Consider the following 20,920-nt stretch of genomic DNA (forward strand, 5'->3'; position numbering starts at 1 on the left):
AATAACATTTTCTCGAACGACGGAGGAGAGAAATATAAATATATATAATTTAAATGGGAGATATTTATTTATTTATTTATTTTTTGGAGGATTATTTAACATTCTTTAAGACAAAAACATAGGCATAATTGGGGTAACCTGTTGGTGGGAGGCTTGGCAACTTGATGCTGAATCCACTACCGGCCTTGTTGACAGTATAGGATAGAGTGTTACAGGCGGTTGATGGAGTACATCCAAGGAGGAATACCTGGGTGGATGAAGAGGCAAGTGGCTGGGTAAGAGAAAGAATACCATTGGTTGGCCAGACAAAAGAGATACAATAGACATCCAAAGTGTTTGGATTGGTAGTATACCAGATTTGTTCTTCGGCAGTATCGTTTTGAGCTCTCCATGGAATAGTATCATAGATGGCAGCATTGTTGACATCCATCCAAGCACCAATTTGGAGTAATCTTTCTTGCATGATCCATGGAATCAGACCGTCTGGAGTGGGACCAACATCAAGCAACAAGTTACCACCACAACTGACAGTACTGACCAATTGGTAGATAATATCGGTGGCCGATTGGAATCCAGAGAATGGTTCGTTTTCATTGTAACCCCAATTTTGACCAATGGTATAACAGTTCTCCCATTTATGACCAATTGATTTACCTGGATTGTATCTATCGTATGGTGTAAAATATCCACCATCCTTCATTGGACATTCAGCACCCCAACGATCATTGGTTACAATTTCATCCTTGACTGTACTATTAGTATACAACCATGCCAAAAATTCAGTACTCTTCCAGTATGCTGAATATCTAAAAAGATAGAAAATAAAAAAAGAATGGATGATTAATATATTTGAATAAAGAGTATATACTTATATAATTTGATTTAAACTTACTGTTCCCAATCACCATCAGCCCAAATAACAGATGGTTCATATTTTTGAATAATGTCGTAGAGTTGTGGTAACATGATTTCATCGACATATTTGGATTGAGTTGGTGGTTGACCGGTAGCCTTGTCAGCGTCATATATTGGATTGTACCATTCATAGAGTGAGTGATAGAGACCCATTTTAAGACCAGCCTTTCTAACAGAGTTGGTAACCATTGCAACCAAATCTTTGTTTGGACCCACGTCGACACTATTCCAACCCCATGATTGTGGACTTTGCCATAAACAGAAACCTTCATGATGTTTTGATGTTAATACAACATACTTGGCACCAGCTTTTTTGAATAAATCTGCCCATTGATCTGGGTCAAAGATATAAGCATTAAAGTTTTCAGCGAATTTCTAAATAGATTATAAAGAATAGAAATCAAAAAGATAGAATGTTAATTAATGTGTAAAAGAGATATAGGACTTTATATTCTAAAATGGTCACTTACTTGATATTGGAAATTTGGACCAAAAGAAGTGTTATGGAATCTTTGAGTTGCACCACCATCTTCTGATGGGTTGTTATAATTATACCAGTACCACTCTGGGAGAGCAGAACCATAATGGGGAACAGAGTAGACACCCCAATGGATAAATATACCAAATTTACTTTGATCATACTAAATAGATAGATATTAAATTAAATAATTTTACAAAAAAATATTAATAATTAGAATGGAGAATAATAATAATATTTGGGGATTATTCTAGAGGTGGAGGAGGAGGAGGAGGATACTAACCCAAGTTGGTAAAGGACGACTATTTATAGAAGCCCAAGTAGGTTCATATGTTTTATCAGCTGCATAGATACCAATCGATAGAGACAATGTAGCAACTATTATTGATAGTGCCAGCCTCATCATCTTTTAATATGTAAGAGTTTGTTATAATATGTTTAGATATAAATTAAATATATTAAAAATATATAAAAGATAAGATGAACTGAACAGTTATTAATGATGATGAATATAGAATGAATTGATTGATTGATGGATAAAATGGAGAGTCGATCAAAAAAGAAAAAGAAACAGATTTAATCCTAAATCAAATAAAATTGAATTCAAATTGTCAAATCAAAATATGGTAACTTGACTTGTTGATTGTCTACCTACCTTCCAACCTACCACTCTTGCCCATTACATCCATATCGTCAAACCAAAACATGTCCGAGTGAGGGTGGTGTTATTTATGAGGGGTGTGTTTGGATATTTTTTTATACGAAACAATCCAACCATCAGCCATGGATAGTCAATTGTGTGTGTATGTGTTGGTGTGTGAATAGATATAATTGTCTCTTTTTGATCTACTACCCCTCTTCAGCATTAATGTCATCTACCCTCCTACCCAAGCATAAAAAAAAAAAGCAAACAGACTTTTTGAAAAAGATATGGTTGGTTGCTTTCCAACAACTTGTTTCTTTTTTCTATTCCATCCTTCCAATCATAAGCCACTTGATTTACCAGGGTCATCCATGTCTATATAGACCTGACGTGATTCAATCATGCAATCCAACTGAACCTTTAAATGGGTCAACCAATCTAATCGAACCAATATTAAAATTTATGTAATCTTTTCATCATGAGATCATCTCCAAAGAAAAAAGAAGTAAGAGATGATATTGGTATTATTTATTATATATTTACCTTATTTAAATATATATGAATAGATAGATGGGATAGATACATGTCTCAAATTAAATTGATCGACCTTCATGAATTTTCAGTATTAAATTAATTGTGAATGAAAAATACGATCGATTGAATCGTGTGAATCATATGATTGTTGTTCATTGTAATAGAGATCTATCTGTGGAGAAGAAGTAGAGTAGATATTTAGAATTTATAGAATGGATGTATTAGAATTAATTCGTAGTAGTACAAAATATGTTAGTGATCAATCAAAACATGTAACGATCAATGAAGATGCACTCGCAAAGGAGTGTGATTTGTTCTTGGAGGAGAATAAAAAGAAGAAGCATAAGGAGATCTGGGCAGACAATGAATTCCACTATTGCGATGTTGATAGAACACAAAAGGATGCGAATCACGAGACCTACTATTCAGAGTCAACTGCACAATATATCATCGTTATGGACGCACTCAACCATTGCTTTTGGCCTGACGAATCACTCGAATACCATCATTTGGCACGTGGACTCAAACAAGCTATTGAAAAGGATGCACATGTCTTTGACGCAGCACGTCTCTCTCAAGTGACACCTGCAACACTACACCAATGGTTTGGTCGTGAACTACCAAACATCGAAGAACGTTGTAGACTATTACGTGAAGTTGGTGATGCTCTCACACAACATTTTGGAGGTAGCATTAAAGAATTGATTCTATCTGCTAATCATAATGCTTCATCTTTAGTTGATGTATGTCAATCAATCAATCAATCAATCGATCACATCACATCACATACTTACTCTTTTCTATTTTCAAATTGTAGATTGTATCAAGATACTTTTGGGGATTTAGAGATACAAGTATATACAAGGGTAGACAAATATTCCTTTACAAGAGAGCACAAATCTTTGTTGGTGATTTGTGGGGAGCCTATGAAGGTAAGGGGTTGGGCAAATTCAAAGATATCGATCGTTTGACCATGTTTGCAGATTACCGTGTTCCACAGATCCTTCGTCATATGAATGTATTGCAATACTCTGAGGAATTGTCTGCATTGGTAGACTCTAAAAAGGAGGTTGCCGTCGGATCAGAGATGGAGTTGGAAATCCGTGCCGTCACAGTTCAAGCCGTCGAACGTATGAGAGACATCTTTAACAAAAATCATTGTTCATTATTGGCACTCGAAGTAGATTGGATGTTATGGGGTCGTGGTGAAGCAATGCTTGATACTTTACCTCCACATCATCGTACATTTACCATTTTCTATTAAACCAACAAATAATAATACAAATAACAATATTAACAATACAAACCAAACTACTTGTTTGTTTTTTTTAATTTTTTTCTTTTCTTTTTTATTTTTTGTTTGTTTTTAATATTCTCTCAACAAGGTAATTATTGGGAGAATTTAATATTATTATTATTATGATTATTGATTTGTTATTATTACCAAGTGATTGTTGTTGTTGCTGTTGTTGTTGTTTTTTCAGGGGTGTGTGGAGTGGTCGTTTGATTTGGATGAATCTACTACAACTACTACTCTTTTGGATTGGGGGTATTTAGTTTAGAAATAAATAGTTTTTAAGGCACCTTCGAATTTGAGAACAGAATTGATGAAAGAGTCGGTTTCCTTGGCGTGAATACGGTTGTCAATGTGGATCATATCTTGATCGATGATAAAGTCGATATCGTTGTGATTGGTCCATTTGTTGTGGTCGCCCTTGCCCAAAACGTTGACCAATTTATGTTTGTAGCAGGTGAGCTTGATACGGAGCTCGGTGGCGTCCATTTGGAGGAGACTGGCGAGCTTGGCAATCGAGATGGAGCTGTAGAGGGTGATGTAGGAACGGATGGTGGTGAGCAACGATTGTTGTTGGACCTCCTCGATAAAGAGGGCTTGTTGGAGACGGGATGGGTCAAAGACGGTTTGGTTGAGACCGGAAATGTACGGTGAGACTGGACCGACACAACGTGGTGAGGCAAACGAGAAGAGCTCTTCGTAGACGCTGATCTCTCCCTTTTGCATACGCAAAAGCTTCTCGCCAAACTTCTCCTTGAGGTGGCTGCTGACATTGTCGTCAATCTTGCTTGGACTCAACGATTGGCAGATAGCGAGCAAGGCGTACATCTTGTCAATCTTCTTTTGGTTGTGGTCGCTTTGGAAGTTTTGGATACGCGACTTGGACGACACCGAGATGAGAATGGTGTTGAGTGCCTTGTTGGCTTCATTATAACGACGGGACATCAAATAAGCAAATCCTAAATAATAATAAAGTGTGATATGACAAGCTGTAACAAATGTATACATTGCCTAAAAATAGAAAAAGGAAACAAAATAAAAAGTTAGAAATTTGAAATAAAAGAAATGGTCATTGATTTGTTTTGTGTTTTGTTTCCAACATACTCTTTTACCCATATCAATGAGTTCCAAAGTCTTGAGAGCAAGTGTATAATCTCCCAATAAACATTGAACACGAACTAAACAGATAATACTATAGTAACCCAACATTTTATAAACTGGATGTGAACAGAAATCATCCATTGAATTTTCATTTCTACAAAAAAAAGAAAAGAGAAATAAAAAGTTAGTTTCTATCTATTATTATTATTAAATAAGTATAATTTAGATTTCTTACCCAACAGAGTTACTGTCAAAGATTTGTGATTTTCTAATGAGCAAATAAAGGTATTGAATGACAGAGGTGGTATCCCAGATGTCTGGATTTTCGGCGAGGAATTCAACGTCGGCCTTTTTAAGCTTGGCCTTTGCAAATGTGTGATATTGGTATACAAACTCATCGACAATATCCCATACCCAGGCATTTGGAAGATCTATTTCAACTTCGGCTGGTGATTGAGCATCCAAAAGGGTGTTGAAGATGAGGGCATAGTTTTGCCATGATTCAACACAAACATGGATATTTGGTTGAGATACACGAGCATAGTAGTAACGGTAGTAGATTTCCTTGTACAACAAGATAAAGAATTTATCAGTGACTAGAAATGATTCAATAAAAAATAATTGTTTGATTAGTTTGATGTGTCTCTTTTGTGTAATCACTAGACTTATTTGTTTCTTTCTTACAATTATTTTCATCAATCTTGTCACCCAACAAAGCAACAAAGACATCGACAGTTGGAAGGGCACAGTTTGGATAGTAGAGCTCACATGAACGGAAAAAGTTGTCGTATGAGAGCAAGATATCTTGATGCGATTGTGACTTGAAGTTGTTGAGGAAGTTGATCATGTAGTTGATGACTGGTGTGTAGAGGGCGGTAGCTGGTGGCAAAAAGTTGGCTTGGAAGTTGGTACCTCCGAGCTTTTGTTGAGCTTCAAATTGTTGGTGTTGGTGGAGCTGCATTTGTTGTTGTGGAGTCAAGTTGATTGGGAATGACTCGACATTCGAGGGTGGCTTACGGCTGTGCTTACCACCACCACCACCTTGTTGTTGTTGTCCTTGTTGTCCTTCACCTTGTTGTTGTTGACCCTTGTTGTTGTAGTTTTTACCTCCACTACGTTGTCCTTGGCCTTGTCCACCTTGTTGGTTGTTTCCTTGACCCTTGTTGTTGTAGTTCTTTTGACCACTGTTGTTGTTGTTGTACTTCTTTTGACCACGTTGTTGTCCTTGTTGGTCGCCTGAAGATGAAGCAGTTGATGATGTAGTAGTTCCTTCCATTTTTGGGGGGTTGTGTCTGATTCTTATAAACTTCTTTAATTAAATCACTACTAGGTCTCTATACTAACTATCTATATTATGTGTTGTGAAGTGAATCTGTTATGAACGACAAAAACACAACTACTACTTATTAATCTGGTTAAAAACTAATAATAAGAGAGAGTAAAAGAGATAAAGAAGAAGTATAAGGGGCGGCGCTTCTTGACTTCACTCTCTGTCACAAAAACGATCATGCGCAGAGCTGAGAAAAAAATTAAAAAAAAATTACAAAAAAAACTTCAAAAACAAATGAGACGAGGGAGACGTCTCCTATCCTCACGCCCTAACCTTACGATTCTTTGTGAACTCACAATCATTATCATCTTTACTTACTCTCACTCTTATAAAGTATTTATATAACATCATAGTTTTATATCTATCTAGATAGAGTAGTAAAATGTCACAATATTTGATATTAAATGAGCAATGTCTCACTAAAGCCAATGGTATGTAAAACATTAATCAACTGATCAAAATATAATCAATCTCTATTCTCTACTCTACAAATACATAGATATAGATATAGAGATAGATATAGATATATAGATTTATATGTAGGATGTAATATGTTTACTAATCATTTTGATTTACTTTTACTTTTTAGATTTGGTACAAATGGGACAAATCACACAAGCTCTTGATACAATTAGAGATTTGTTGTTGTTCCGTAATGTATGGCACGCATCTTTGGAGAATGTGATGTCACTTTACATCAAGTTGGCTGTAGAGATTCCAATCAACAATGAACAGATTCTTTACATCAAGGATGGTTTGCATCAATATCGTGGTAGTTTGACTGCCCAAAAGGAGTACAACTACACTCCACTCGACAACATTATCCGTTTGTTGGTGTCTTTGGTCGAAGCCAAGCTCGAGCAAACCAACAAGGAGGTTGCCGAGAACCCATTACCAGTTGCTGAAGGTGCCGTCGACGAGCGTCTCGCCCCAGTCCTCCGTCTCATGTCTGACTGTTTCCAAATCATTGTCGATATTCTCAAGTACCCCAAGCTCGAAGTGTTGTACCTCAAGTACACCACCCAAGCCTTTGCCTTTATCGCCAAGTACGACCGTAAGAAGGAGATGTACCGTTTGGACGAGATCATGCGTTCCCACGTCGAGAACTTGCTCAAGAGTCAAAACACCTACCTCACCCCCGAAACTGTCTATGCTCACGTTGACGCCCGTTTCGGTCAACTCAATACCGCCATCTCTATGAATCTCTGGCAAGAGGCTTTCCGTGCCGTAGAAGACATCAATACTTTGTTTGGTATGCTTGCCAAGCCCAAGCCAAACGTATTGGCCAACTACTACCAAAAGCTTGCTCAAATCTACTGGGTGTCTGGCTCTCATTTGCTCCATGCCTACGCCTTGTACAAGCATCTCTTTTACAACAAGTCCTACAATACTACCTTTGCCAACGAGGATTCGGAAGCCTATGGAAGTGTGTTGCTCGTCGCTGCCTTGTCCTCGCCACTCAACGAGACATCATCGACCAAGTCATTGTTGCATTTTGACAGCCAAGCTCAACGTAACACCAACCTTGCTGCTTTGCTCGGTCTCCCAGCCTTCCCAAAGCGTGATGCTTTCTTGTCGGACGTCAAGCGTCTCGTCGGAACCAGCAGCCAACCAGAGCTCGTCGACTTGTACGAACACCTCGAGGAACGTCCAGGCTCGCCACTCGTCATGGCCAAGACACTCGCTCCAGTCCTCGAGTACATTGCCAACTCGACCAACCTCTCGGTCTATCTCCGTGCCATGCAACGCACCGTCTTTGTCAAGACCGCCATCCAAGCCTCCAAGGTCTACGAAGTCGTCCGTCTCGACCAATTCGCCGCTCTCGTCCCATTCTTTGAGAGTCGTGAGATTGAAAAGATGTTGCTCGACGCCATCAAGAAGCGTCTTGTCGGTGCCCGTATCGACCATCGTGCCGGCGTCGTCCGTTTCGGTCACTATGACTTTGACAGCGCCAAGATTGGTGACCAGCTCTCTGGACTCGCCAGCGGTCTCCGTCGCGCCCTCTCGATGATCGACTCGCAAAAGAAGGACACCAAGTCGGTCAGCGACAAGCGTGAAGTGTATGTCCGTATCATCAACTCGCTCTCTGACGAACACCGTCGTATCCTCGCCCGTAAGGAGGTTATCGAGCGTAAGAAGATCTACACCGAGCAACAAGAACGTATCAAGCGTCAACGTGAGGAGGAGGAGCTCGAGCGTATCGCCGCCCAAAAGGCTGAGCGTGACCAACAACGTATGCGTGAAGATATGGAACGTCGTGAAAAGGAACAAAAGGAAGCCGAAAAGGCCGACAAGATCATCAACCTCACCATCACCAACGTCGACAAGGCCAAGGCCGACATGGCTGCCAAGGTTGCCATCCTCTCCAAGGAGCTCGAGTACACTGAACGTGCCTTCCGTCACGAAGAATTGCCAATCTACAACGAATCACTCAACAACAAGACCAAGGAAGACAAGGAATACTTTGAACAACGTCAAGCCGAGGCCAAGAAGCACCACCGTGAATCGTTTGAACGTGCCATCTCTGAAAAGATGCGTCTTGCCCGTCTCACAGAAGACATTGCCATCTTTACCGAGCGTGTCCTCGCCGTCCGTCAAGAACAATTGCCAGCCCTCCAAGCCCAACAACAAGCTAGATTCCGTAAGTTTGTCGACGACGAACGTCAACGTCTTGCCGAAATCCGTGAAAAGAGACGTGAAGAAAAGAGAATTCAAGATGAAAAGCAAAAGAGAGAAGAAGAAGAACGTAGACAACGTGCCAAGGAAGAAGAAGAACGCAAGGAACGTGAGGAACGTGAAAGACAAGAACTCATCAAGAACGAGACCTTTATGCAAAAGAGAGAAAGAGAAAGAAGAGAAGCTGCTGCCGCCGGTAATGGCCCAGCTGCCTCTTCAACTGGTGGTTTTGGTGACGACGACAAGTGGAACCGTGAAATCACTCGTAATGATGGTGACAAGTGGGGTCGTGATGCTCCACGTAGAGACGATGGTGACAGATTCCCACCACGTAGAGACGACGGTGGTGACAGATTCCCACCACGTAGAGATAATGGTTTCGGTGGTGATGCTCCACGTAGAGACGACGATGGTGGCAGATGGGGTCGTGATGCTCCACGTGATGGTCCTCGTGACGGTCCTCGTGATGGTCCACGTAACGACGGTGGTGACAGATACGTTCCACCACGTAGAGACGGTGGTTTCGGTGGTGATGCTCCACGTAGAGATGGTGGTTTCGGTGGTGATGCCCCACGTAGAGATGGTTTCGGTGGTCCACGTGACGGTCCACGTAGAGATGGTGGTTTCGGTGGTGATGCTCCACGTAGAGACGACGATGGTGGTAGATGGGGTCGTGATGCCCCACGTAACGATGGTGGTTTCGGTGGTGATGCCCCACGTAGAGATGGTTTCGGTGGTCCACGTGACGGTCCACGTGACGGTCCACGTAGAGATGGTGGTTTCGGTGGTGATGCTCCACGTAGAGACGACGATGGTGGTAGATGGGGTCGTGATGCCCCACGTGACGGTCCACGTGATGGCCCACGTGATGGTCCTCGTGATGGTCCACGTGACGGTCCACGTGACGGTCCACGTGACGGTCCACGTAGAGATGGTGGTTTCGGTGGTGATGCTCCACGTAGAGACTTTGGTGCCCCAAGAGACAACAACAACAACGCCAATAAGCCACCAGTCAAGAACCAAAAGGATGACGATGGATGGACCATTGTTGGAAAGAGAAAGTAAACATTTACTCAAAAAGATGAATCAAAGATCAAGATCAACGACTATACAAAGATTTCCTCTCTTTTCAAGATCACATTAATAATAATTTCAAAATAAATATTACCAATATTAAACAATAAGAATATGAAACCTCAAGTAATATGATAAATATTAAAACTTTATTACAGTATTTAATTTGGCGTAGTTGTTGTTGAAGATGTTAAAATGGATGAATTTGATAATTGATTTTGTTCATTATTATTATTATTATGATTCATTTCTTCTTGATGTTTCATTTCTTCTTCTTCTTTGAGAGCAATTTCATTTGTTTTGTTTGTAAGATTTGGATCATCAACGATATCATCTAAATTAATGCTACCTGATCTTTGGATACGAAGGAGAATACCATTAAAGATAAAGTTTTGGTTGATCTTTGTTCCTAAAACTTGACGAGCAATCTTGGCATCCTTGTGAGCTGGCAGTCTTCTAAAGAATACAAGCCATAGACACCAAAAGGCGTAGACTACGATCAACGATGCAATGAAAAACAATAGAGTATAGTTGAATTTGGCAATGCTTCTAAATACACCTTGGAAACCAAGAAGAGTGGTATCACCCTCTTCTCCCTGGTTAATGTCATGAACAGCCTTGATTAAAACACCTCCAAATGCACCAAAAAACATTGATCTACCAACAGCTCCAATTCTAGCAAATCCCAACGACGTATAGTATAGTGGGCGCGTCATTCTTTCCGTTGACAATTCTCTCTTGAATTTGTTTGGTACGATGAAATAGAACAAATAAACAATTGATACTACAAAAAATGTTACACCCAATACACAAACTATAATTTTACCAACTATATTTTTGTATAATAATGTTAATATCTAAAGAAAAAAAAAGAAAAATAAATAATAGTTAGAAATGATAGATTTTGTTTGGTTATCTATTCTATTTTGTTTATGACTTACCTGTTCAGTACCTTCTTTATCACCTCTAGTATGAGATAAAACTTGAATGGCATTGACACCTAAAACAAAATAAAAGCCTGAAGAAAAGATACGACCAAATCTCTTGAGAATGGCACCAGCCGACGCACGGCCCAATTGATCGATATCAAAGATGACATAAAAGACACCCCAACATCCATAACACCAAAGTCCAATAACCAAAAGGAAGATGAAACCACTACTGAGCATCTCTTGCAACTCTTCAAAAGCTGCAGCTGGACCCAATGGATCACGCTTCTTGTCGACGGCCGCCACCATCGAAATGAGTCCCAACGTTAAATATAAAAAGAATTTGGCTACAAAACCAATACGTGTGATAAACTGTGCAGCCAAATAGAACCTAACGTTGTTCTTGATATCCCACCGATACTCGTTCTTTTTGTACAAGTATTTGAAATATGCCCACCGACTCTTTTTCTTTGCCTCTTGTCCACGTCTTTGTTCTTCATAGACATCATTAATATTACCCAATTCTGGGTCAATCGTTTGTCTTGTTGCTGAAAATGTTGTATCATCATCTTTATCATTATCATTATTATCTCCGCCAGGTGTAGTTGTACCACTTGAACGACCTGGTAAATGATCATTTCTATAATCTAAATATTTGTCAACATCATATGTATCTTTCTTTCTAACTGGTTCATCATAATGCATTTCAATGGCTGTTGATTTTGGTTCATATATTATTCCATTTCTATTCAAATATTGGTTATCTTCTTCATCATCTTCATTAAATTCTTCCAATTTAGATGATGATTTATTCTTCTTGGTATCTTCTATAAAAAGAGATAAAGATAAAAGTTAATATTTACACTTCATTTTAAAAATAGATAGGGTCTTAGATAAATAAACAATAAATAAATAAATAAAGTACCATTATTATTTGGAGTTGATTGATTTATGGAAGTAGATGTAGTTGTAGTAGTAGAAGATATTAAAGAATTATCATTAATATTATTATTGTTATTATTATTCTTGGTTATTTCATTATTCTCAGCAGGAGTTGTAGATATATTAATAATTGGTGATAATGGTGCAGATGTATTATACTCTTCTTCTTCTTCATCTCCTTCTCCTTCTCCTTCCTCTCCTTTAACATCCTTCATTTCATTTGAAGAAGTAGAATCAGTTAAAGAAGAAGAGGAAGCATGTGAATGAGACAATGAGTTTAATTCATTGATAGATATTTCAACCGAATGAATTATCTTGCTGCTACCAAGTGATGACTGTGATGCTTTTAGTCTTTTTGTAGAAGGTGTATCTATCTTTTCTACTTTATCTTTATCATCATCATTATTACCATTTTCATTTGTATTGGTAGTTGTAATAGATGGTATAGGAGTAATATTATTTTCTATTATGGTGGTTGTATTCTTATCCTCTCGACTGTCATTATTATTATTATCGTTATCGTTATTATTATTATTTGTATTATGAGTTATTTCAGATACACTACTCTTTTTTTGAACAAGAGGGGACTTGAATTCTTCTTCAACACTTTCCTCTTCCTCATTAATGAGATATTCTGTGCTATCTTTCAATTCTCCTGGGTTATCATTATTTTCTCCTTCTTCTTCTTTTTGATTATTGTTATTATTATTGTTGGGGTAAGAGTCCACCATTCTTTTTTTTTAGTATTATTATATTATTATTAGTATTATTATATTTATATTAATATTATATTTATTTGGTTGGTAAAGTTGAGTATGGTGGAAATTATTATTATTATTATTATTATTAGATTTTTTTTTTTAAAATAATAAAAGAGGAAATATTTAAATTAGATATCGAGTTTTAGGTTTTAGGTTTTAGGTTTTAAGTTTTAAGGGTAATAAATAAATAAATAAATAATGATATATATATATAAAAAGATGAATGAATGGATTATATAATGAAATAAATCTATCTATCTATCTATCTATTTTTAAAAACATATATATGTGTGAGCTGGCTGCTGTGAAATTACTAGATTTAAAATAATCTTTTCAAAAAATAAAGATATTTAAAACTTGAATGAATAATTATATTTATAAATTATAATAATAATAATATAATTTATATATAAATCTTTGATGTCTCTCGTTGTGTCAGTGTCTGTCTGTTTGTTGTTGCCTATTCTTTCGGTTTATAGTGATTTTTAAATTTCGAACCAGAAGAAGAAGCTAAGGGTTATAGAGAGAGAAGGTGTGGTGTGTAACGAAAAAAAGTGAAGTGGTGGTGCACCGAGAATTGTGAGTTTGCGTATTGATTCGCGATTGACTGTGTGTTGATGATGATTCTTTTTGATCCACTTCGAAGACTGTGTATGTCCTGGTACTGAGTGAGGTGGTGTGAATGATAAATTAAACTTAAAGTGGAAGAGATAATAAAACCTAATGGTTTAGTGTGATGTTCAAAAGAAAAATAGGGCGTGTCTCCTCACTGTACTTGTCTTTTTTAAAAAAAATAAATTAAATTTAAAATAGTTCGCGAACAAGTGAGAGGTAGGGAGAGAGGGATATTTGTGTGTTTGGTTCTTTTGTCTAAAAATTTATTGAAGACATAAACATACTATACATACATTTAAAAAAATTAGTATTATTTATGTGATATATCACTCTCTTATATTATATATTACAAAAAGACAATAGATCTCTCATTATAATGAATGGGTTTTAAAAAGAAGAAGTTGTCGTTGTTTTAAAACTACTGCCTCTTTGAGGTCTACTAATGCTAAAGTGTGAGTTACAGGGGTCGGTCTGAAGATCCGACCTTGTCGTCATGGTTCGAAAAAAAAAACCGAAAAACTCCCGTTTAGGAAACTGTAAGACAATGCAGCACCGACAATTACAATGAGTATCACCACATGACGACGACGATCAGAATCTCTCTAATCATTGTATGCTCTTTAGATTCAGTTACAGAAATAGGTTGGTGAATAAGATTCAATTTCATCATCAAAAAGAGCTTATTATTATTGGTTAGTAGTACTAACAAATTTCAAAAAAAAAGATAAATTTATACGGATTGCATACTATTATGAACTTTGGTTGAAAGAAAATAAAATATGTTTGGTCTAGCTCTATACATGGTACTAGTGATCACTTTAGTGAGTTGGATAAAAAAAAACTATGCCAAAGGAGCAATGTGTCACGGTACAGCCACCATTGCAATTTGTTGAGCAGAATGAATAATATAATATAATACAAACGTATTAAATATTCAATCAAGCAATCATCATCATCCTCATCCTCTTCATCATCTCTATCACTATATCAGATTGGGTCAACACAAGAACAAATAAAAAATAATAACTAAAATAAATAACAAATAATTTATCGAGAGGATATTACTTACAGTATTAATTATTATAACTATAATAATAATAATATTAAAAGATATTAATATTAAAAAGAATAATAAATATATAATTTCTTATTCATATTTAAAATAAAATATGTAATTCAAATTTCATGACAAGCGATACAGAACAGTGACGCTTTGGACTGGAATTGTTTATTTCGATCAGACATTTTCACATCCAAAGTTTGCAGCAACCAAATAAATACAACGTTGGATAGAAACGGGGATCGGGTAGCTACTTCCAGCGTCCAGAGATACCCGACGGAATGATTCTATGCAGCTATCAACAGCAGCCATTAATATAATATCGCATGATCTTCCTTGACTACAGAGGGTGCCATTTTTGTCAGCAAATGAGTTTGCACATGTTCCGGGAGATGGCCAGTTCCCAGTATTGAAGGGATTGTATTTGATACATTTAACTGCGACATCATCGCAAGTGAGGGTGATATAGGGGCGGGGGATAGTAAGAGGAGGTGGTAGCATATTCATTCCACTTGGGAGTGCCATCACACAAGTGACGACCAGTAAAACTAAAAATAATAGGGCTTGTTGATACTTCATGACTTGTGAATATATAAATATATATTATTTGTTGTGTTGTGTTGGTGAGTGAATCAATAGAAAATATGAACATCAATTTTGGTTGTCTCGAATCAAAAATAAGAAAAAAAAAAAAAGAAATTTTGTGATCAAGATCCCGATGTCGAGCATGCTTTTGATCCCAAAAAGGAAAAAAAATATGGAATGGTTGTCCAACTCAACCGATACCATCCCTAACACCAAACCCAGTACAAAATAATAAAATAAATAACAAATAATCAATTAATTACTTTAATAATATTAAAATCATGAATCGTCGCGGTGGTGGGGATTTAATTGTTGAATGAATCTATCAACTAAAATTTTTTTTATGTTTATACCTAAAGATATATAATGCGACCATGGGTTACTATGATAAATAACAATATCAAGATACGACGGCTAAAGAAGGAAAAGATTTAATAGGTGCCAGTCAAGTTAGATAGATTATAATCATCTTCGTCAATCAACCAATGGTGAAACAACCAACACCACATTTTAAAATGTAAAGTAAAGTAAAGTAAGTAGTAAAATGAATAATAGTAGATTCAAGTTAGAGAATACTCGCAGTACTACTAGGGGTAGTCACTGGTTTGTCGTATTAATAATAGTGACACTACTACTACTACTATTATGTTATATTTCATTATCAAATGCACAGCAACAAACTATTCCTGATGATGAACGTATAAAGAATAATAAATAAATAAATAATAGTCATTTAGGGATTTTTTTTAAACAGTGAATTATAGATCTGATATCGAACCACTAAATATCTAATATTTTAGTTTAAACCCAACCCGTTCACTATGATTTTCTAGTCCGTTCCTTGATATTTTGTGGCCCGATATCCACCATGGCAACACCATTACTTACTTCTTTGATCATCATCAGCATTATTGTGATATTGAAGTTAAGTTATAAAACATGAATAACAATAATAATAATAGTAGAAGTATGTTTAGGTTCGAGACTACTCGGTACAGTCGTAGTAGTAGCAACCGTTACTATCTAGTGATGACGATAGTGACACTACTACTATGTTGTCATTATCATATTTCACTAACAAATGCACAACAACAACAAACTATTCCTGATGATGAACGTATGTATTGTATTCTTATATGAGTTTAATATAACTAACCCAACCAACCAACCAACCAAATTGGGTAACTAACCACCAACTAACAAACATTATTTTCTTTCAATTATTCTATCTATCTATTATTTATCTATCTATTATATCGATACTGTATATTATATATATCGAAGTTCAATCAGCTATTTTTTTAATAAGGTATAATAATAATTATAATTATTATTCTTTTTTTTTTATCCGACCAAATTAGATAGCTAACAAACACTCTTCTCTTTTTGTTATTTAGACAATATGGACTACCACTACCACAAAATCAGTCTCTCTGTGATCAAGGACCAAACTACTCATTTGCAAGATTTGTTTGTCGAAACAGCACATTTGATGGACAATATCGTATCGTTGAAGTGTATGTGCGAAAGAAATATATATAGATATATCACTCACACTCAAATTGCAATTTCTTTCTTTCTTTCTTTCTTTCTTTCTTTTCTTTAATTATTTCTTTAGGTATTTCAAATCATATAATTTTACAGATGGTGGCAACCCATCAACTTCTTTGACGACATTATCGATGCCTGCTCTAAGATTTGTCAATTTCAATATTGGTCAAGGAGGTGTTATCAATCGGTCAATCAATCTGTTAGAGTTGCTTAAATCTGCTAAAAGGTTATACCAAGTTCTAATATCCAATGATACATCGATCAGTTACATTCCAAACGATTTTAATAACTTTCCCGATCTTATGAATTTGGGCATAACCCTCGACCAACCATTAAGTGTACCTCGTACATTTTTAAACAACTCTGTCAGTATTCAATCAATCGATATTCGATTGCCAGTTTCATCGATTACGATAGACGATTCTCTCTTCTTTCCTTCTCTCCTTTCCTATGAGTTTTATTCCAATTGTACCTATGGATCACATCGTATCAATGTAACCGCTCGATCATTTCCAAAGCTCTTTGAGTTGTAAGTTTATAGATCTATCATAAACATAGCTACACTATAATTTAAAATTATTCTATAAAGACTAATAATAATAATCATTCTACTTAGATTCATCACCATTCTTCCAGGATCAAATACCACTGTCTACTTTAATCCAAAAGATACCAAAATACCTTCGAACCAAAGACCGGTAGTGTAAGTGTGTTTTGAAGAATATTAACATCAAGTCTCCCAATATTAATATTAATTTAATTTATTTTTACAAACATATGTAGACATTGTTACAGTCCTATCTTTAACAACTCCCAGTGCCATTTAACAATCGGAAATCCATCCAATATATACGAAATGTAAGATTTATATTTATCTATAAATATATAGATAGATAGATTGATATACATATAACACTTTTATTAATACCAATTCATTTATTATTTATTGTTGTGACTTTTATAACCAAAAGAGCGATCACTGGATATCAATCGACAGTATTCCCATATCCTGGTGGTTCTAGTTCTTCATTGTATTCAAACCTTGATACTTTACGGATGCTCGGAATGGGACTTACCTCGTTTTCATCCATCCCTCCACAATTGAATGATCTGTATGATTGATAATGTTACTCATATATTTTGTTGTCAATAATGAAATACTAATCTTATAATAATTTATTTTATTTTCCAAGAGAGTTGAGTCATAATAACATCCAGAACTTCCCAACTACAAACTTTCCATCCTTTTTTAGATATTTGCATCTTGATAATAACTTTAACTTCAATGGCCCCATTACTGAACCATTTTGTGGCATAACTGATTTGGACATCCGAAACACTTCAGTTACATTACTTCCAGATTGTGTCTGGTGTTACAAGGATCCTTCAGAGAGTCATGTTGTCAAAACAGATTTAGTGGTACCTCCGGGTTTTAGTTGTAATGGTTTGTATCTATATATCTATCTATCTATCAACGTCGTTGGTTTTAGTACTTGTCATACTTATTATTATTATTCTCAAATTATTTAAAAAAGTTACTATTAGTAACAAAAATAATCTTTTAGTTACCAATCAGAATATTGCTAATATTAAAGGTATGTAAACTACTATCTATCATAGATTCAACTAGGAGCTAATGATTAATTAAATTAATTACATTTTTATAAATAACCTATATATATATATATATATATAGGTAACAACATTGGATATGGATATAGACAATCAAATTATTCTATCGTCCCAGTAATACCAAACAAAGATTTGGCATTTGCATATTTGGGGGGTTCAACAATACCATCTATTCCAACTCAAGTTACAATCAATTTGAATCCACACATCGTTCAGATGATGATGGTCAATGGTGATATCACTATTGGACAACTGACTAGTTTACAAATCAAAAACAACATCACCTTCAATTTGATTTTGCTATTTAACTCATATTTTAATCACACAGTGACAATTGATAATCAAAATAGTGTTGCATGTACCAATCTAACAAATACTTCTTCAACCCAATTTCAATGTACAACACCTCTTTTATCGAGTGGAGATCATCAATTAATAGTTTCAAACTCATACACAGCTTCACAAAAGTCATTTACATTTTATTCATTTGCCTATCTCTGTCAACAATCAACCAACAATTGTCATGGGAATGGAAAATGTGATGTTGATGGTATATGTTTATGTAATAGTAATTCATTTTATAATAATTGTTCAAAACGTATGTAATTTTAATTAATTAAACTATTCAATCACCAATTAATATATTAACTATTTTATTATTTATATTTATTTATAATCCTAACCATAACATTTATTATTAAATAGCATACCCAATTATCAGTTCAGGAAATTATAACTCAACAAACAATAAGAATGTTGAGTTGAATGGTGATTTTGGTCCATCCCTCATTTCAAATGTATCAATCATGATTAACAATACAATCGAATGTGTTGTTGAATCAGTATCACAATTCCAAATCAATTGTATACTTGATCAACAACCATCATTTGGATTAGCTTCTGTTCAACTGAAATTGAATAATCATTTAAATACAATGGCAAAAGATATATTAAATCTTCAATCTCCGTCACAACCATCACAACCAATATCAAAATCAGAATGTGAAAAGATTACATTTAATTGTTATGGTCATGGATATTGTGATGATAATGGCAAATGTCAATGTCAAGATGGTTACAGTGTTATTGATAATTGCTTGACAAAATGTATGTATTAAAAGATAAATATTTAAATAATTAAATTAATTATTTTATTATTATTTGCAGATATCAACACAACAATCACACCCAATACAACCGATCCAACAGTATCATTTGATGTTGATGGACTTGACTTTGATTTTCTATTTGAAATATTTTCAGTTCAAGAATTGGATTTAGATGATCAAGTTATCAAGGAGCTATTTATATCCAATTACACTTGGAATGTAAATGCATCCACCATCAATAATAATCAAACCACTATTATCAACTATCAATTGAATACTACTTTATCCTCTTCAACATCATACCAACCAGCCCAAGTACAATCAACAATATCATTCTCTACACTTGCAAGAACGGTTGAATTTGGAGGACAACAACTATTAATCAACCCCAACTCTATCAAACTAGAGGTCAATATCAGCAAATGGCAATATTCATCAAACCTATCAACACTTCGAGTTGTATTCCAAAACATTGATCAACAACAACCAATCTATCCAATATGATTGTATCGACAAAGATATCTCAACATTTAGTTATGATTCATTATCATCGTTGCAATATCTCAGAGTAGTCAAAGACGGTATCCAATTCAACGGTCGATTCATTGATGTTGCAATGTCTGATGGAAGACCAACCTATTCACCAACTCAACTCATATCATCAACACCGATCAACGATGAACAATCAATTGTCAAGATTGGAATTCTATTTCCACAATGTCAAGAGTGTATCCTCGATCCAGATTTCAGTGCATTGATTGTAGACACCAACAATAGTGGTAGTCAATGTGACAATGAAGATTCAAACGATAGATGGAAGATGATTACTGGAATAGTTGTTGGAATAGTTGGAGCTGTAGTTTTATCAATCATCGCCTTTTATGGTATTAAGAGATTTAAGAGACACTTGATATTAAATCGTGAATCAATCTCCATGTCAAAATTAGATAATCAATAAAATTAATAAATAAATTAAATTAATTAAAATAAATATCCTCTGTCATGGATCGTACTTTCTCTCATATTCAACAAATCTTTCACAACCATGTTATTGAATCTATATACTCCAAATCAATTTATTAATTTAAAAAGAATACTTTTTAATAATTAGTTTTTACATATCACTTTGCTGAGGATTGGACTGTGGACTGCTTGTAGCCTGGACATTGGTCATCCTTTGATATAAATTTCCCTCAAAAACAAGTATGTCGGGGCTCCAAGGAGCACGGACAACAGGGTATAGAGGACTCCCATCCCCGGGTGGATTGTTAGGAGGATGGTTAGGAGGATAATGGGGTGGAGGGGGATGGTAAGGAGGATGAGGAGGATGGTAGTGAGGGGGAGGAGGTGGGTGTGCAAAGGGAAGCAATGATGTCTGGGGAGACATATAGTAATTTGAAATCCCAATATAATTTATATTCCTCTTACAAGTGCACTGCTGCATTTTGGTGCCTTTTGTTTGGACACATACAAAGAAAGAAAACTAACTTGTTGTGATTTAGAAAATGAATAATGAAGAACACATGCCACAAGAGCCTCCTCCTCCTCCTCCATTAAGTTTACAAGAAGAGGGGGCGGTAACATATGTTATGGATGATGAGGATGGAAGGGAGGGGCCTTGATTGGCCCACCAATACGTATGTCGCTAACAGATTTTTTTATAAAAGTTTGCTTAATTGGATCTGACCGCT

At 35.7% G+C, this 20,920-nt stretch overlaps 7 protein-coding genes across 7 annotated transcripts; 3 read left to right on the top strand and 4 right to left on the bottom strand.

The window, feature by feature from the left end:
* Nucleotides 1–91: 91 nt before the first annotated feature.
* alfA (alpha-fucosidase) lies at nt 92–1,799 on the bottom strand (the record flags this gene model as incomplete). Its single annotated transcript, XM_004350131.1, has 4 exons — nt 92–806; nt 893–1,290; nt 1,386–1,556; nt 1,677–1,799. The coding sequence occupies 4 exons, from the start codon at nt 1,797–1,799 to the stop codon at nt 92–94; spliced, it is 1,407 nt and encodes a 468-aa protein (XP_004350181.1).
* Nucleotides 1,800–2,782: 983 nt separating this feature from the next.
* Nucleotides 2,783–3,834, top strand: DFA_11239 (UPF0553 family protein; the record flags this gene model as incomplete). The annotated part of the gene is made up of 2 exons (XM_004350132.1): nt 2,783–3,313; nt 3,388–3,834. 2 exons carry the CDS (start codon nt 2,783–2,785, stop codon nt 3,832–3,834), a joined length of 978 nt encoding a protein of 325 aa, XP_004350182.1.
* A 294-nt stretch (nt 3,835–4,128) lies between these two features.
* On the bottom strand, nt 4,129–6,241 carry eIF3s6ip (proteasome component region PCI domain-containing protein; the record flags this gene model as incomplete). Its single annotated transcript, XM_004350133.1, has 4 exons — nt 4,129–4,875; nt 4,969–5,119; nt 5,201–5,561; nt 5,650–6,241. The coding sequence occupies 4 exons, from the start codon at nt 6,239–6,241 to the stop codon at nt 4,129–4,131; spliced, it is 1,851 nt and encodes a 616-aa protein (XP_004350183.1).
* A 436-nt stretch (nt 6,242–6,677) lies between these two features.
* On the top strand, nt 6,678–10,036 carry eIF3s10 (proteasome component region PCI domain-containing protein; the record flags this gene model as incomplete). The annotated part of the gene is made up of 2 exons (XM_004350134.1): nt 6,678–6,726; nt 6,885–10,036. The coding sequence occupies 2 exons, from the start codon at nt 6,678–6,680 to the stop codon at nt 10,034–10,036; spliced, it is 3,201 nt and encodes a 1,066-aa protein (XP_004350184.1).
* A 170-nt stretch (nt 10,037–10,206) lies between these two features.
* DFA_11242 (uncharacterized protein) lies at nt 10,207–12,647 on the bottom strand (the record flags this gene model as incomplete). Its single annotated transcript, XM_004350135.1, has 3 exons — nt 10,207–10,902; nt 10,987–11,801; nt 11,900–12,647. 3 exons carry the CDS (start codon nt 12,645–12,647, stop codon nt 10,207–10,209), a joined length of 2,259 nt encoding a protein of 752 aa, XP_004350185.1.
* A 1,725-nt stretch (nt 12,648–14,372) lies between these two features.
* On the bottom strand, nt 14,373–14,931 carry DFA_11243 (uncharacterized protein; the record flags this gene model as incomplete). Its single annotated transcript, XM_004350136.1, has 2 exons — nt 14,373–14,378; nt 14,536–14,931. The coding sequence occupies 2 exons, from the start codon at nt 14,929–14,931 to the stop codon at nt 14,373–14,375; spliced, it is 402 nt and encodes a 133-aa protein (XP_004350186.1).
* A 945-nt stretch (nt 14,932–15,876) lies between these two features.
* DFA_11244 (uncharacterized protein) lies at nt 15,877–20,187 on the top strand (the record flags this gene model as incomplete). Its single annotated transcript, XM_004350137.1, has 11 exons — nt 15,877–16,058; nt 16,335–16,454; nt 16,556–17,017; nt 17,078–17,191; nt 17,460–17,519; nt 17,742–17,932; nt 18,054–18,083; nt 18,185–18,718; nt 18,826–19,227; nt 19,288–19,654; nt 19,764–20,187. 11 exons carry the CDS (start codon nt 15,877–15,879, stop codon nt 20,185–20,187), a joined length of 2,886 nt encoding a protein of 961 aa, XP_004350187.1.
* Nucleotides 20,188–20,920: the final 733 nt, after the last annotated feature.

The sequence above is a fragment of the Cavenderia fasciculata genome, assembly GCF_000203815.1.
Source record: "Cavenderia fasciculata unplaced genomic scaffold Scf_EUAJFUG02HR96I-5, whole genome shotgun sequence".
Lineage (NCBI taxonomy): Eukaryota > Evosea > Eumycetozoa > Acytosteliales > Cavenderiaceae > Cavenderia > Cavenderia fasciculata.